The sequence below is a fragment of the Hoplias malabaricus genome, chromosome Y, assembly GCF_029633855.1.
Source record: "Hoplias malabaricus isolate fHopMal1 chromosome Y, fHopMal1.hap1, whole genome shotgun sequence".
NCBI classification, from domain to species: domain Eukaryota; kingdom Metazoa; phylum Chordata; class Actinopteri; order Characiformes; family Erythrinidae; genus Hoplias; species Hoplias malabaricus.
In genome coordinates this window covers 79,891,730-79,909,629 of record NC_089820.1, presented here as the reverse complement: position 1 = coordinate 79,909,629, position 17,900 = coordinate 79,891,730, and the positions used below count along the sequence as shown (strand labels likewise).

At 44.4% G+C, this 17,900-nt stretch overlaps 1 protein-coding gene across 2 annotated transcripts; it reads left to right on the top strand.

Annotated features, from left to right (window-relative positions):
- The first annotated feature begins 1,072 nt into the window (after positions 1-1,072).
- Positions 1,073-16,866, top strand: LOC136678791 (ralA-binding protein 1-like). Of its 2 annotated transcripts, none has more exons than XM_066656926.1 (10): positions 1,073-1,121; positions 2,656-2,987; positions 5,687-6,124; positions 7,728-8,077; positions 8,739-8,900; positions 9,541-9,672; positions 10,382-10,492; positions 10,727-10,848; positions 11,963-12,083; positions 12,372-16,866. In XM_066656926.1, the coding sequence occupies exons 2-10, from the start codon at positions 2,741-2,743 to the stop codon at positions 12,705-12,707; spliced, it is 2,019 nt and encodes a 672-aa protein (XP_066513023.1). In that variant the 5' UTR covers positions 1,073-1,121; positions 2,656-2,740; the 3' UTR covers positions 12,708-16,866. The 2 variants fall into 2 exon arrangements, with proteins under 2 accessions (XP_066513023.1, XP_066513025.1); XM_066656928.1 differs by lacking the exon at positions 1,073-1,121 and adding an exon at positions 1,614-1,705.
- The last annotated feature ends 1,034 nt before the right edge of the window (positions 16,867-17,900 follow it).

Below are 17,900 nucleotides of genomic sequence, written 5' to 3'. Positions count from 1 at the left end.
TGTGTACTGTAAACACTGTATACTGCTGAAATGACAATAAACTACTTGAACTTGAACTTGAACAGGAGCCACATATCTAAAACATCGAAATAATACTCTACATTATTAGAGGTCTGGATGTATATATAGTATTATTATAGAAATACTCTAATAGTAGGGTGACCAGACGTCCTCTTTTACCCGGACATGTCCTCTTCTTTAGACTTATAAAAATGTCCGGGCGGAATTTCACAAACGTCCGGGATTTTGTTTTTCTAGAGCTTACATAGAACTTCGAGAAGTTTCGTTCACAAACTAGTCCCGCCCTCCCCTACTCCGATTGGTTCGCTTGAGTGAGAAGGGGGCGTGGTGAAGTAGCCTAACATCTTCTGATTGGACGGTCTGACTGTAGAGCTACCGTTATTGGTCGATAACCTTCTCTGTAAACATTTAATTGGTCAGTCTGCACGTCAGTAGTCCTTGTTTACGTCAGGCAAAGCTCATGTACCTACCCTCATCTCGAGCAGCTATGCCGAAACGTAAATGTAAGTTCTCGGATGAATTAAAAAAGAAATTCCCATGTTTTGTGTAGCAAATAAAGGCGTAAAGGACTTAAAAGCACACATAGGTTTAGCTAAGCATACAGCGAGGGGCGTGTCCTCTTTTTCACCATCTCAGATCTGGTCACCCTAATAGATCAGCCATAACATTAAAACAACATTCTTTGTAAAACATTACATTTGTTTCTCCTACTTGTAATTTATCAACTGACTATATTCTAAGTGAAACAGTAACATGTAGGTGTTTAATAACTCCAGCAGCACTGCTGTGTCTGATCCATTTGTACCAGCACAACACACCACCACCTTAGTGTCAGATCGCTGAGAACGATCCCCCATATAATACCAGCTCTGTGGGGCTACCAATGTCTGCAGAGCAACCAATGGACTACAGTCTGTAATTTTAGAACTACAATGAGCGCCTGGTAAAATGGAAAACGAGAGAAGACCGGTGTTCAAGGCTAAATATCCGCCGCTGCATACATTTCCCAGAAGCCTCAGCAGCGCAACTAACGCAGAGTGACGTTGGCGCCGAGCACGTAAACAAGACTCGGAACTAGCGGAGAGAGCAGAGCCGAGCGGGTAGGTTTATATCGTCCTTTACTCTGTGTGTGATGATAATGTGGACTATTGTCATGAGGTATTTCATTACCCTTAAATAAACCACCAATCTGTCCAGGTCGGGGATGAGTAGTAGTCTTTTCCCTGCTGAAGTAATCCCCGGAATTACGCGTACAGAGCTAGCTAACTGTTAGCAAGCTGAAATGGGCTACTTCTTTTTTTTTTTTAATTCTCCGTTCCACCTTAAATACTGCAGCAGTTACATGACATTACATTCAGACGACCTTAGACGTGTATGGAATAACGTTCCGGATTATACAAGTGTTATTAATAATAATTGTGGTGTAATTGTATTATCCACACTTCATGTTAAGCTATTAATTACAGCGTATATTTAGCAGACTAACCGACTTTATTGTTGATCTAATTGAGTAAATATATTAATTTTGTTGGAACTGCACATATTTGTACATAACATTAACATTTCTGCTTTCATTCTCCGTTTTATTAGCTCGTTACCCATAATATAGGTGCATTTTGGAGCCACTTTCACTTCTTTCCTCAGTGATTTAAAGAAAAAACCCCACAGGACCACCTCATAACAGGTATTTTTGGGGTTGCAATGTAGTGACACTGACGTGGTGGTTGGTGGTGGGGTGTGTTAAGGTGGATCAGACACAGCAGTGCTCCTGGAGTGTTTAAACGCTACTAGAAACACGTTCAGCTTTGGCATACAACATGAGGGTTTTCAACAAACTTATCACATTGATGACTACAGTGAGGGTATATCAGGAGGGAGTGAGGGGAGCCCAGAAGCAAAAATAGCAAATTCTACAGAGTATTATTTCAATAAGTTGTCTGTTCCATGTTTTTGTTCCTCTGCTCCTCCGGCAAGGCTAGATAATGGAACGTTGCTTTAAGAATTTGATGGCATTAATAATCCACCAGGGCAGCACGGTGGCGCAGCAGGTTAGAGTCACACAGCTCCAGGGGCCTGGAGGTTGTGAGTTTGATTCCCGCTCTGGGTGACTGTGAGGAGTTGGTGTTTTCTCCCTGTGTCTGTGTGGGTTTCCTCTGGGGGAGTGTGGTGTGTTCTCTCTGTGTCTGCGTGGGTTTCCTCCGGGTGACTGTCTGTGAGGAGTGTGGTGTGTTCTCCCTGTGTCTGTGTGGGTTTCCTCTGGGTGACTGTCTGTGAGGAGTGTGGTGTGTTCTCTCTGTGTCTGCGTGGGTTTCCTCCGGGTGACTGTCTGTGAGGAGTGTGGTGTGTTCTCTCTGTGTCTGCGTGGGTTTCCTCTGGGTGACTGTCTGTGAGGAGTGTGGTGTGTTCTCCCTGTGTCTGCGTGGGTTTCCTCCGGTTGACTGTTTGTGAGGACTGTGGTGTGTTCTCCCTGTGTCTGTGCCTTGCGCCCAATGATTCCAGGTAGACTTTGGACCCACCGCGACCCTGAACTGGATAAGGGTTACAGATAAAGAATGAATGAATGAATGAATTCCAGATTTTATAACCACAATCTTATAACCTTAATGATCCTGTGGTTCATATTCATCTCTTTAGGTGGTATGGTGAGGTGACGTGTCTTCACAGTGTGACCACTAACTGGGCAGCTGTCTGCGTCAAATCATAGGAGCACAGCAGCGAGATGACGGAGTGTTTCCTGCCTCCCAGTAGCAGCCCTGTGGAGCAGAGGCGAACTGAGCACTCTGGAGGCGTTCCCCGGACTCCAAGCTCAGAGGAGATCAGCCCCACCAAGTTCCCTGGCCTTTACCGCACTGGAGAACCCTCACCCCCACACGATGGACACCACCATGAGCCCCCTGACGCTGCCTCAGACGATGATAAGGAGCACAGCAAGAAAAAGAACAAGTTCAAAAAGAAGGAGAAACGCAGTAAGCTCCACACTTTCACACGCAGTTTCTTCACTTCTTTGATGTTAAACCTTAGACAGTTATCATCAGCAGCAACAAAAGTATGGGGTATTTGAGTTTGTCTTTTTCTTGTTAGGTTCAAATGGCAGATTCTAATCTTTTAATCAGTATTGTGATTATGTTTGTAGGTACGGGAGGAGATACCTTTTCTTAAATCTTGACAGCTGATTGGCTGAATTGCATTCTGTAAACACAATGTTGTTGTTAGTTTTTGCAGTCAATAAATATACAGTAAATTTCTGTCATATCTCTTACAAAGCATAAACTCATAAAATTATAGATTAAAAATTTCTGGTTTTAGCTACACCCACTTTTTGTTTGCACCCAAGTCTGTTCTTCATATTCTTGCTATTATGAAACAGCCTCTGGCAGAGCAACTAATGCTGCTATAAGTGTAAATATACAGGGGTTAGACAATGAAACTGAAACACCTGTCATTGTAGTGTGGGAGGTTTCATGGCTACATTGGAGCAGCCTGGTGGCCAATCTTCATTAACTGCACATTGCACCAGTAAGAGCAGAGTGTGAAGGGTTAATTAGCAGAGGGTAAGAGCACAGTTTTCTCAAAATATTGTAATGCACACAACATTATGGGTGACATACCAGAGTTCAAAAACGGACAAATTGTTGGTGCACGTCTTGCTGGCGCATCTGTGACCAAGACAGCGAGTCTTTGTGATGTATCAAGAGCCACGGTATCCAGGGTACTGTTAGCAGACCACCAAGAAGGACCAAACACATCCAACAGGATTAACTGTGGACGCAAAAGGAAGCTGTCTGAAAGGGATGTTCGGGTGCTAACCGTCCGGAGCTCCACAGGGTCAATACACACGGCCGGGCTGCTGTAGCCAAACCTTTGGTCACTCATGCCAATGCCAAACGTCGGTTTCAATGGTGCAATGAACGCAAATCTTGGGCTGTGGACAATGTGAAACATGTATTGTTCTCTGATGAGTCCACCTTTACTGTTTTCCCCACATCCGGGAGAGTTACGGTGTGGAGAAGCCCCAAAGAAGCGTACCACCCAGACTGTTGCATGCCCAGAGTGAAGCATGGGGGTGGATCAGTGATGGTTTGGGCTGCCATATCATGGCATTCCCTTGGCCCAGTACTTGTGCTAGATGGACACGTCACTGCCAAGGACTACCGAAACATTCTGGAGGACCATGTGTATCGAATGGTTCAAACATTGTGTCCTGAAGGCGGTGTCGTGTATCAGGACGACAATGCACCAATACACACAGCAAGACTGGTGAAAGATTGGTTTGATGAACATGAAAGTGAAGTTGAACATCTCCCATGGCCTGCACAGTCACCAGATCTAAATATTATTGAGCCACTTTTGGGTGTTTTGGAGGAGCGAGTCAGGAAACGTTTTCCTCCACCAGCATCACGTAGAGACCTGGCCACTATCCTGCAAGAAGAATGGCTTCAAATCCCTCTGACCATTGTGCAGGACTTGTGTATGTCGTTCCCAAGACGAACTGACGCTGTATTGACCGCAAAAGGAGGCCCTACACCATACTAATAAATTACTGTGGTCTAAAACCAGGTGTTTCACTGTCATTGTCCAACCCCTGTATGTCTGAGTTTTGGTTACAGACGATTTAAAGATAGCATTGTCATTGTTGGTGTTTGTGAATGTAGCATAGGGCTGGACGATTCGACCAAAGTTTCTATCACGATATATGTCAAAATTTCATTCGATTATGATATAATTCCGATATCGATATAAACAACATAAAAGCCACAGAACAAACAAGAAACATGCTTATTATTCCATATCCGCTGTTTTAAGGCTCAGCAAGTTGCTGCTGTTGTCAACTCCTAAAACCTTTATAACTCCAGCTGTATTTACGTCTTAATCAAATCTGTCACTAAATGAGCTTCATCCACATTTTTAAACTGTGTATTTAAAGACTGTCACAGTAGGCACAACAGCATCTCTTCATTAAATGCACATTCTAAAATATCTCTTCTGCTTGCAAATGCAGTCCTGTTATTGATTAGAAGTCTGTTTCTATGAGCTAAGATAGAGAAATAAGGTTAACCAAATAAGGACATTAGTTTAGTATCATACTCTGCATCCTGGCCAACTGTGTCAGATTTTAGCTGTGAGAGAGAGAGACCATATTCCACCCAACTGCTATATTTAGCTGACCTATGGCGGGCAAGCAGGAAGTGATGGACAGTTTGAGGACACACCCTGCCCGTCCCCGTCCTCTTTAGGTGTGCCATAGTGGCAAAACAACATCTCTGCTTTAGGGTTTTCCACAGAGCTCCCATTGGAAGCTGTGCTTATGATCACTGGCTGATTTTGAGCTGCTGATTGCTGTTATGAGCTCAGTTAGTGAGAGCACAGTCCGCAAAGTAGGTGTCACGTCACTAAAGATGGAGAGCTAAAAAAGGAGCTGGTACAATAGCTGCTCAGGGAATAGTGCTAAATTGTAAGCTGACCTCTTTTGAGTTATGTTCAGACCGTGCTTTATCTCCTGTTTTTTTTAGTCTTGCCTAACCTTGAGGTAGATTGGCTAGAAGAGAGCGGGTGGGATGCAGTTATCTGCTCCTCTTGAATGCTTTTCCTTTAGTTTTAGCTCTGAGGAGGCAGAGGTGAGTTCTAACCCTTCTTATCTTCTATCTTCTCTTGTTTTTGTCCATAGCTGAGGGCTACGCTGCCTTCCAGGAGGACAGTTCGGCCGACGAGGCGGAGAGCCCGTCCAAGATGAAGCGCTCCAAAGGCATCCACGTCTTCAAGAAGCCCAGCTTCTCCAAGAAGAAGGAGAAGGACTTCAAAGTGAAGGAGAAAGTGCCCAAAGAGGAGAAGGCGAAGGACAAGAAGTCCAAGGACCTGACCGCAGCAGATGTGGTCAAGCAGTGGAAGGAGAAAAAGAAGAAGAAGAAGCCCAGCACAACGGAGCCGGAGCCTGTCCCTGTGGAGGCGCCAGCCACCATCAGGCCGATATTTGGAGCACCATTGGGTGAAGCAGTCAGGAGGACATCGCTGTACGATGGAATCCCACTGCCGGCTGTTTTCCGTGAATGTGTGGACTACATTGAGAGCTATGGGATGAAGTGTGAAGGAATCTACCGTGTCTCAGGTAGGACTCTGTTAATACCTCTTTTTTTTTTAACAGTATGAAATTTGGTTTCACAAGATGAGATGAGATATAACAACTACTGCAGAGAATGTGGAAACATGGGCATGGGAATAATAAGGTAATTTTCAGGGCTGTTTTTCCATGCCTTCCAAGTTCAGTCTTCAGCCATTTTCCCGTATGAACTGCAAAAGTACGTCCAAAGAATCACGTGGAGCATACAGCCAGAAATATTCTGTGTCCGTCAAATTCCGTCAAAGGAAATGTTCCGCTTGGTTTAGGCATGGGGTGGCACCTGTGTAGCATCATATTCACAGCATGAATTCACTGTGAACTGTCCGGACAATAGCCTGCTCTATTCACACTTGGGCTCCCTTGGTTATTACCCAGACTTTGTACTAGGGGGCTACCGTCTAAAAAAAAAAAGGTTTTTAGAAATAAATAAATAAGTTACTGTGACTGTCTGTGAGGAGTGTGGTGTGTTCTCCCTGTGGCCGCTTGGGTTTCCCCCGGATGACTGTCTGTGAGGAGTGTGGTGTGTTCTCCCTGTGGCCGCTTGGGTTTCCTCCGGGTGACTGTCTGTGAGGAGTGTGGTGTGTTCTCCCCGTGTCCGCGTGGGTTTCCTCCTGGTGACTGTCTGTGAGGAGTGTGGTGTGTTCTCCCCGTGTCTGCGTGGGTTTCCTCCGGGTGACTGTCTGTGAGGAGTGTGGTGTGTTCTCCCCGTGTCCGCGTGGGTTTCCTCCGGGTGACTGTCTGTGAGGAGTGTGGTGTGTTCTCCCCGTGTCCGCGTGGGTTTCCTCAGGGTGACTGTCTGTGAGGAGTTGGTGTGTTCTCCCTGTGTCTGCGTGGGTTTCCTCCGGGTGACTGTCTGTGAGGAGTGTGGTGTGTTCTCCCCGTGTCCGTGTGGGTTTCCTCCGGGTGACTGTCTGTGAGGAGTTGGTGTGTTCTCCCTGTGTCCGCGTGGGTTTCCTCAGGGTGACTGTCTGTGAGGAGTTGGTGTGTTCTCCCTGTGTCTGCGTGGGTTTCCTCCGGGTGACTGTCTGTGAGGAGTGTGGTGCAAAGACAGTCCAAAAACACAAGTGAAGGACTGGTGCCCCCTCCAGGGTGTATTCCCGCCTTGCGCCCAATGATTCCAGGTAGGCTCTGGACCCCCCGTGACCCTGAATTGAATAAGGGTTACAGATAATGAATGAAAGTTACGTTTTCTTTTTTTACAATCCAAGCATTCCCAAACACATTCGATGATGTTGATGACTGGGCTCTGGGAGTACAGATCTTAACAAAGAGTAGAGATTGAATTTCTCTTTTCTGTCAGACAAAAACTTTAAGCTCTGTCAATTTTTGTGGTTTCCCAACTTATGAGGCTTGTTTTGTTTATTCTGTGTTAAGCTTTTATTTGAGTGAAAATAAAACATTTTTTGGAATATTCCTTATGGACGTGAACTAACTTCTATGTAACCTTCTTAGAAATATCTCCTGCAAAATTAGTCATTTTACCTTTGTATGAATGAATATAGATGACTGATTTACCACTAAATGAACAGAATGTCATTTGTCTAGAGGTAACCAGGTAACTTCTCGACTCCCCTCCTTTCTCTCTCCGCAGGAATGAAGTCTAAGGTGGACGAGCTGAAGGCGGCGTACGATCGCGAGGAGTGTCCTTGTCTGGAGGAGTATGACCCTCACACAGTGGCCAGTTTGCTGAAGCAGTACCTGCGGGAGCTGCCTGATAACCTGCTCGGTCGCGAGCTGTCTCCACGCTTTGAGGAGGCGTGCAGCCGGCCCAGCGAGGCTGAGAAGCTTCAGGAATTTCAGCGGCTGCTCAGTGAGGTACCGTCCGGCAGCAGGCTGCTCTTGGCCTGGCTCATCACCCATATGGACCATGTGATCGCCCGTGAGGCTGACACCAAGATGAACATCCAGAACATCTCCATCGTCCTTAACCCCACCGTGCAGGTAGGACACCATCTCATACTAGACTAATGTCGTAGTTCGTAATAGAATGAAAAAACAAAGTGTCTCAGTCCGGTATGCTAGGCTTTTTTTCTCTCTGCTCATGGCAGAAGCATCTGGAGTATTTTTAGACAGTGGAGAGAATTCCAAACATTGAAAAGCATGAACCAAAATGAGGATATTGCTCTATTCCTGTGGAGCTTAGAGCTGAATTCCCCCACAATTGTAGCAGATGTTCCCTTTAAAGGGACATATTCTACTCCTTTTCCACAAGTGAACACAGTTCTACGGTCTTAATGAAATGTCCATGACATGCTATGGTCAAAACAACACAACGATCAACCAACACAGCAGCGTTTTCACACAAAACGTTCAGAACGACCATTATTCCTTTAAATGTTAATGAGCCATTGTTCACACAAACACGGGCAGAAACTCTGGTTTTTAGTCATTTTAGCTCAGTTCTCTTTTTTCATTCTTGTTTTTGCAGCTTAGGCTCAGTACTCTAGGCTAAGAAAGCAGGAACTTCTTGTCTCCACCCTTGGCAACAGGAGCAGAGCAAAATCACAAAGTTTGTGTGTTGTGCCAATGCAGTGAAAAGGTTGTTGTTGTTATTATTATTATTAATATTATTATTATTATTATTATTCCCTTCTGTGTGCAGATAGGGAACCGGGTACTTTACGTGTTCTTCACTCATGTTCGGGAGCTGTTTGGTGATGTGATCCTGAAGCCAGTGGTGCGTCCCCTGCGCTGGTCCAACATGGCCACCATGCCGGCCCTTCCTGAGACCCAGGAGAGCATTAAAGAAGAGATCCGGCGACAGGTGCTGTAACTTACATGTAACTACGTGTAACCTTTCTAGAGGCTTCTTTCAATGCTGTAAGAAATAAGAAACTTAGCATTTACACCGTACACATGGAACTCACTGGAGTGTTTAGTGTGAAAACATTGGCCACACCAGGAAAGAGAAGTGTAGTTTATTTTTAAATCACCTCATTTGCATGTCAGGATAAGGAAGTCCTGGGGCTTTGGTTAGAGAAAAATACAAATTATCTGATGAAAAGTAAGATATTCAAATAAGGCAGTGTGTTGATTGTTTATCAGGTGTACAGTGAGTAGAGGGATAACAGAAACCATTCAGAGTGACTCTACAGCACAGTTCAATGTCATTAAGCCCCTTAGCCCACATTGAGGAAGTGCTAGGAAAGTACTGTACACATTTGTTACCCAACACTCTTCTTTTTAAAGCAAGGGTATCAATGGGACATTTGTCCCTCCACTCTTCTAGTAGGGATTTACACTCCTCTAGTCAACTCCTGACATTGGGCCTGTTAACCTTAGCGCTAGGGTGCACTTAAAGCAGCTGAATTATTAATTAAAGGGATACAGTGTAAAAAGTGTTGCACAATATTTAATTCATTGTAAAAGTGTGTGTGTGTATATATGCATGTCTGTCTGTGTAGGAATTCCTGCTGAACTGCCTCCACAGAGACCTGCAGGCTGGTATCAAGGACCTGTCTAAAGAGGAGCGTCTGTGGGAGGTGCAGCGCATTCTCACCGCTCTAAAACGAAAACTCCGCGAGGCCAAGAGACAGGTAAGAGTTTCCACTCACTTTCCACTCCATAGGAATGCCCTTGCTGCAGTCTGACTCCATACGTTTCTATTAGCGATGGACACAGTGCCAGACAAAAGAAATCTGTGTCACATATGAGTAATAAGATTCAAGTCATTTTTTGCTGCCGTGGAAATGTAGCCTAACCTTAATTAGTTCAAGGTCGCGGGGGTCCGGAGCCTACTCTGAATCACTGGGTGCAAGGTGGGAACACACCCTGGAGAGGGCGCCAGTCCTTCACAGTGTGACAGACACTCACACATTCGCTCACACACTCACATCTAGGGACGCTTTTTAGTCGCCAATCCACCTACCAAAGTGTGTTTTTGGACTGTGGGAGGAAACCGGAGCACCCAGAAGAAACCCACACAGACACAGGGAGAACACACCACACTCCTCACAGACAGTCACCCGGAGGAAACCCACACAGACACAGGGAGAACACACCACACTCCTCACAGACAGTCACCCGGAGGAAACCCACACAAACACGGGGAGAACACACCACACTCCTCACAGACAGTCACCCGGAGGAAACCCACGCAGACACAGGGAGAACACACAAAACTCCTCACAGACAGTCACCCGGAGAGGAACTCGAACCTCCAAATGGTATTGCTTCAATCTGAGACACTATTTCTCCTGTTCCGTGTTTTTGAATGTGTCTGTCTCTTTGTGGTCTGACCTGCAGGAGTGTGAGAGTAAGATTGCACAAGAGATCGCCAGTCTGTCTAAAGAGGACGTGTCAAAAGAGGAGATGTCTGAGAATGAAGAGGAGGTGCTTAACATCCTCCTGGCTCAGGTGAGACTGATGTGCCGCATTCTGGAGGTTTTGTTTTCTGTTTATATGAACAGTTTGTGAACATATATAAAGGGATAACCATTCACATAAATATATATATATATAATTTATTGCCATCACCAATCCCCAATATCAGCTGGTGTGGTATGTCTTCATTAAAGTGCTGTAGTTGTGAAAAATTCAATATGAAAAAGTGCTGAATAAAAAAATTTCTCTCTTTGGTGCCCCCTTCAGGAGAATGAGATCTTGACAGAGCAGGAGGAGCTGATCTCACTGGAGCAGGTACTGCGCAGACAAATTGCCACAGAGAAGGAGGAGATTGAACGTCTGCGCGCTGAGATCGCAGACATACAGAGGTCAGAGGACACCTCATTTTTGTTTCCATGGCCAAGAGAACCTGCAGTCATTATGATTTAACCTTCTTGATTATATTTATCCTCTTAAGGGCCCCCTGAAAATGGTCCATTTAAAAGGCCCATACCCTACATTTCCCCTTATTTTATTTTTTCCTCTGATGTCCATTTGTGATGTCTGCGTGTGTTAATTTTCCACAACAATTCAAATACTTAGAATACTTAGTTCAAAATGTATTTTTGTACATTTAAGACAATGTAAAGGTGAGGTTTGAGGGCGGCACGGTGGCGCAGCAGGTTAGTGTCGCAGTCACACAGCTCAAGGGGCCTGGAGGTTGTGGGTTCGATTCCCACTCCGGGTGACTGTCTGTGAGGAGTGTGGTGTGTTCTCCCTGTGTCTGCGTGGGTTTCCTCCGAGTGACTGTCTGTGAGGAGTGTGGTGTGTTCTCTCTGTGTCTGCGTGGGTTTCCTCTGGGTGCTCCGGTTTCCTCCCACAGTCCAAAAACACGCGTTGGTAGGTGGATTGGCGACTCAAATGTGTGTGAGGGAATGTGTGTGTCTGTGTTGCCCTGTGAAGGACTGGCGCCCCCTCCAGGGTGTATTCCCGCCTTGCGCCCAATGATTCCAGGTAGGCTCTGGACCCCCGCGACCCTGAACTGGATAAGGGTTACAGATAATGAATGAATTGAACTGAACTGGCACCCGGGGAGCGTTTGGGGGTTCAGTGCCTTGCTCAGGGGCACAAAAAGTGCCTCGGAAGGTTGTATGGAAAAAAGCACACAGAATAGTCCTGATGTGATATTTAAACACTTTGATAGGGGTATTTTAGAATTTCCAAGACTAAGTCCAAGTCAAAAAAACAGTCCTTTGTGTGCACCACACACTCAAGGCTGAAAGCTGTGGCCACATATTTTTTGATTTTTGTGGTTGGAATATAAGCAGCCAGGTGTTAACATTACACATTACTCAGGCAGAATGTTGCTGTGAACAGCATGTTCCCAACCAAGGTATTTCCTGTGGAAATGTGATAATATCTCCACAATAGTTTTGTCACACACCTAACCAGGCAATTCTCTCTCTCTCTCTCTCTCTCTCTCTCTCTCTCTCTCTCTCACAGCCGACAGCAGGGTCGCAGTGAGACGGAGGAGTACTCCTCCGACAGCGAGAGCGAGAGTGAGGATGAGGAGGAACTGCAGATGATCCTGGAGGATCTGCAGAAACAGAATGAAGAGCTGGAGGTGAGAGGGAAGGAACTAAGGAGGGGGAAGTATTTCCTCCAGTGACTGATCTTCACGTTGTAAATCTACTTTGAACTTGGCTGCCCTCATGTGGTAGACCCAGCTTTTGCAGCATACACTGTTTTTTTCATGGACTACCAAGAAATCCCTGGTGTGAAAATAATATCTTTCATAAATACCGTTTGCTGTTTTATGGCCATCAAAAATGACATATCGCTCCTTTAAGGCCAGCTGCCGTACAAACTATGCAGTTTTTAAAGCAACAGTTTTTGCAACTTTTCTCTACAGAACAAGAACACCCACCTGAACCAGGCCATCCACGAGGAGCAGGAAGCCATCCTGGAGCTCCGCGTCCAGCTCCGCCTCCTTCAGAGCCAGAAGCTGCAGCAGGAGCTCACAGCCCCTCCCACAGCAGATCAGGCCCCACCTGTGCAGCCCAGTCCAGAGGAGCGATCCAGAGCAGCGGAAGAGCCAATCAAACGCAACGCGTCCATCGCCATAGCAACCCCAGGAGATGCCACAACCACGGCTCCTGCAGCTCCAGCCAATGGGAAACCTGGAAAAGACACTTTGAAACCTTCACCCAGTAAAACATATGCAGTCAGTCAAAATCCATCTCTCTAAATCAGGCCTCCCAGCGGATCCAGAATTTTTTTTTTACACGTTAGTGTAATGTTACAGGTGGGTTTCAGACACTAGCCTCACTCCCACACCTCAGAGGAGGTTCTGTAATGCAGGACTGAATGTTGTTTCCACATTGCGGCCACGCCGGGGTAGGAGAGAGGGTTTAAAAGGCAGATGATTAGAAGGTAAGGGTTTGATCAACAGCAGGTGAGTAGGGTGCCTTTCGGTGTGGTTGTTTGGGGTTGTTTTTGGGAGTGGGGTCATAAATGCCCTAAATAGTCTTAACATTCTATATTTTTAACTTAATCCTAAGAAGTTTAGCCAAAAAGAAAGTTGCTTTACCAGTAGAAATGATTTGTTTTTGCCCGTGCTCTAAAACTTGCTCTTTTTCACTTCTTAAAGGAGAATTCCACCGATTTTTTTCTAAATCTCTGCACTGTTTATTAGCTGAAGTATAAGCAATTCTTTAGGAGTTTGTTGTAAAATGATTACCTTTGGAGAAACTTAGGACCCAGGCTTTTTGACAGTGGTGAGGACCTTGTGGTTGCAACGTGTACAACAGTTGTAGCCATTTTGTTTACTATCAAAGGTAAATCTGAATGATTTTTTTGTTTTTTAAGACCACAATCCTGCTTCAAAACAATCCTACCACAGTTTGTCAGGCGTAGGTCACTCAGACAACATATTTGTAGCAACATCATTTAATAACTTTTTATTGTAAAGTAGCATTTAAAGGCATTAAAGGCTTCAGACGTCTGGTTCCTATCACCACCACAGTGAACAGTTCCAATAGCTGCACTAGGACACGGCATTTTTCAACAAACCATTCTGAATGACTCTGGTTTCAAAATTAACCATTTAAAGACAACGTTCGCGATAAATTCTGAGCCTGTTTCCACACCGTTTGCTGCTCTCCGGTCTGTTTTCGTGATTGAAACTTGTTTAATGTCTTTACAAAGACCGGTTGACAGTTGAAAAGCATGAACCAAGATGAGGATATTGTTTTATTCCTGCTCCATAGCTGGTTAATATAGATTTATTTTTGCTACAGATTGAATAAAGTCTGGGCGGCACGGTGGTGCAGCAGCTAGTGTCGCAGTCACACAGCTCCAGGGACCTGGAGGTTGTGGGTTCAATTCCCGCTCCGGGTGACTGTCTGTGAGGAGTTGGTGTGTTCTCCCTGTGTCTGTGTGGGTTTCCTCCGGGTGCTCCGGTTTCCTCCCACAGTCCAAAAACACATGTTGGTAGGTGGATTGGCGACTCAAAAGTGTCCGTAGGTGTGAGTGTGTCTGTGAGTGTGTGTGTTGCCCTGTGAAGGACTGGCGCCCCCTCCAGGGTGTATTCCCGCCTTGCGCCCAGTGATTCCAGGTAGGCTCTGGACCCCCGCGACCCTGAACTGGATAAGGGTTACAGATAATGAATGAATGAATGAATGAATAAAGTCTTACAGACAGTTTAAACATCAGACACATACAAACAGCAGTTGTTTTTCCTTCACACTCACTGTTCCACCTTAAAAGACGCAGAGCTTCTGAACGGAAACGAATCAGAGAACAGTGTTTCCCCACAATTGCAGGCATTTCTTTTAAATATACGTTGTTTTTTGAAACTGTGGTGGGATTCTCCTTTAAGACAATCAAGGAAATGCTAACTTCCATCATTCTCCAAATAATTGTGAATGTAATGATAATAGAAAGATATTTCTCAGATATGATTTTGAAGGGGATGATATGAACATATACATGTGGTCTGTTAATTTCTCCCTGGAGGGTCTGTTTTCTCTTGTAGGATTCATTATGTCCTCCGTTCTCTTTTCACTGACCTGAAGGGGTATGTAAGCATTTTTGTGTGGGTGTGTGTGTGAGTGTGTGTAAGCGAGAGGAAGAAAGATGAAACCACTGTGCCATATGTGAGTGAATGCATCTGTACTGAAGTTTTTCATTGAAGAATCTGTTGAGACAAAGAAGTTAAGATATACTTTTATTATATATTTAGTCAAATAAATTACTATAGATTGTTTGTATTAATTATACCCTTTGTGTGGTCATATACACGTCTGTGTGGAGTCAGAGACCACCTTTTTAATCTTTTTTTTTTTTTTTTTTTTTAAACCCCCAACCAAAACGGTCATTAATAAAAGTGGGGCATTAACGGTGTCCCACAAGTGACTATGCAGGATTGAACAAATAATGATATAAAATGGGACTCCTGCCAACCATGCAGGACCTGGTTAGACCATCAAATCATCATAAGACAAGCAGCACTCAGAGCTTCCATCTTTGAGCGATTTAAAACATTTATCAAGGTCCAGGCTTGTTTCAGATTTGAAGAATCTACAAATATTTCTGTTCAAACGTCTAGTGTGAAATGACAGTGCAGTATTGCGGGTTTGAAAGGGTGTGGAGTTTTCAGTATGATGTTTTTGAGAAAAGGAAATGGGCAAAAAAAAAAAAAGAGGCCATTTCCAAATCAAACAAAGAAGCCGGAGCATGGACTGACACTGGAGCCCAGACCTCTATGTCATTGAAAGTGTTTGGGATTCATTGAAGTCTGAGATGCAGAAAATGCTAGTCTAGGGAGAACACACCACACAGACAGTCACCCGGAGGAAACCCACACAGACACAGGGAGAACACACCACACTCCTCACAGACAGTCACCCGGAAGAAACCCAGGCAGACACAGGGAGAACACACCACACTCCTCACATACAGTCATCCAGAGGAAACCCACGCAGACACAGGGAGAACGCACCACACTCCTCACATACAGTCATCCGGAGGAAACCCACGCAGACACAGGGAGAACGCACCACACTCCTCACATACAGTCATCCGGAGGAAACCCACGCAGACACAGGGAGAACGCACCACACTCCTCACAGACAGTCACCCGGAGGAAACCCACGCAGACACAGGGAGAACGCAACACACTCCTCACAAACAGTCACCCGGAGGAAACCCACGCAGACACAGGGAGAACACACCACACTCCTCACAGACAGTCACCCGGAGGAAACCCACGCAGACACAGGGAGAACGCACCACACTCCTCACATACAGTCATCCGGAGGAAACCCACGCAGACACAGGGAGAACGCACCACACTCCTCACAGACAGTCACCCGGAGGAAACCCACGCAGACACAGGGAGAACGCAACACACTCCTCACAAACAGTCACCCGGAGGAAACCCACGCAGACACAGGGAGAACACACCACACTCCACCGGGAATCGAACCCACAACCTCCAGGTCCCTGGAGCTGTGTGACTGCGACACTAACCTGCTGCGCCACCGTGCTGCCCCTGTACATTGATAAACGAATGGAGACAAATGAAACGTCTTTCTCACTGTAACTTACATAAAAGGTGGTCTCTGAGTTTTATACAGTGCTGTATATATTCGTGTTCTCTCTGCACTTGAAGAGTGCTAATGCACAAGCATTTCATGTTGTTCCTGTTCAGTTAATAAAGAGTTGATCAAGTTGTAGAATTGGGAATGTTTTGGAGTGTATCTGTGGTTACTTTCAACTATAACAACTGTCCTAACTACAATTTGAAGCACAAAGAGTATTTTTGAGGGACAACAGACCGATTTATGTTTTCATGACGTTCAAGTGCTATGTTTGTAAAGTGTTGAAACATAGTGCGCATGGCATTGTTGTGGTTTCTAAGGTAACGACATGGCAGACACCTCCAAACTGTTACCATTACTGCATTTACCAAGGTCATGACATTATCAGATTCATTTACAGGAGTTCAGCCCTGTTGCATTGTGTTGTTTAATTAGTACCTTTTTAATAAATAATGACTTCTGTGATTGTTGAAAAAACATAAAAGTCCAAAATGATGTTCAACTAATTGAACATTGAGAATTTCTTTCTCTCTGACTGCGTTCTTTGTGTTGGCCTGCACCCCTCATTTCTTTGTTCTTGTTCTTATTCTCATTGCTGTCAGTTGAGTTCTACTGTATACGTCCTCTCATGAATACTGTTGATTGTCAACTCTGTTGTGTAGGAGATCTCTTTTTAAAAATCTGTTCTAATATGACTTATTGCAAAGACAAATCTGTTCCTTTTGAAATTATTTTTCATGTCATACATAAAGCTTTTATAGCTTTGTCATTGCTAGCAGAATGATGCTGTACAAAGAAATAAAGTGTCTGAAAATGAAGTATGACTTGATAATGTTTTGAGTTGGCTTACAGTTTATTATCATTATCAAATATTGGATGTTGTAAAAGCACCGTTAACAGTTGGCTGAATGTTGCAATGAATACGGTTTTCGTTATGTGTTACGCTGGTACGAGTGGATCAGAAACAGCACTTCTGCTAGAGCACAGCCCACTCACTTTTTAATTCTCGCTATTTTGTCAGGAACCAAAAATACATTTCCTGGCCAACAAATGTCACAGTATGGCAGTGTCTGATACTTACTCCAGTGCAACACACATCACTACCAAGTGCATCTATAATGTCAGTGAAGCTGATGAAATGGACAATGAATATCAAAAGCATTATTTTATATTCTTATTTTTTATTATTTAAGTTTTGGCCGGGCAGTGTATAAGCAAATACTAACAGCTTTTCAGTTACTATTTGAAAAGTCTGAATCCAAATATATACTGATTTGTTTTTTTTTATGCTGATTTTACTCATGAAGGAGGATAAATTTGACAAAGTCAGTCCACATATTGTCAATCGTAAGTCAAGCAAAATGTGTAGTGAGTTCTGATAATTTAAGTAAAGTTTGGAATTAATTAATCATTTTAATATCTCTCTATAATGTTACATAGCTATGTTAAGATATTATTGAAGTATTAGGCGTAAACATGTTAAATAACTTAAGACATTTGCGTAAATATTCTACGTGAAATGATTTTAGTTTTCTGAAAATAAAAACAAGGCAAAAAAGATGCTTGTTCATAAAGGGATAGCATTCAGGCTACTACAGCTAGCCTCGTTTTATTAGGGTGACCAGGCGTCCTCTTTTACCCGGACATGTCCTCTTTTTTAGACTTATAAAAATGTCCGGGATTTTGTTTTTCTAGACCTTACATAGAACTTCGAGAAGTTTCGTTCACAAAGTAGTCCCGCCCTCCCCTACTCCGATTGGTTCGCTTGAGTGAGAAGGGGGCGTGGTGAAGTAGTCTAAAATCTTCGGATTGGACGGTCTGACAGTAGAGCTACCGTT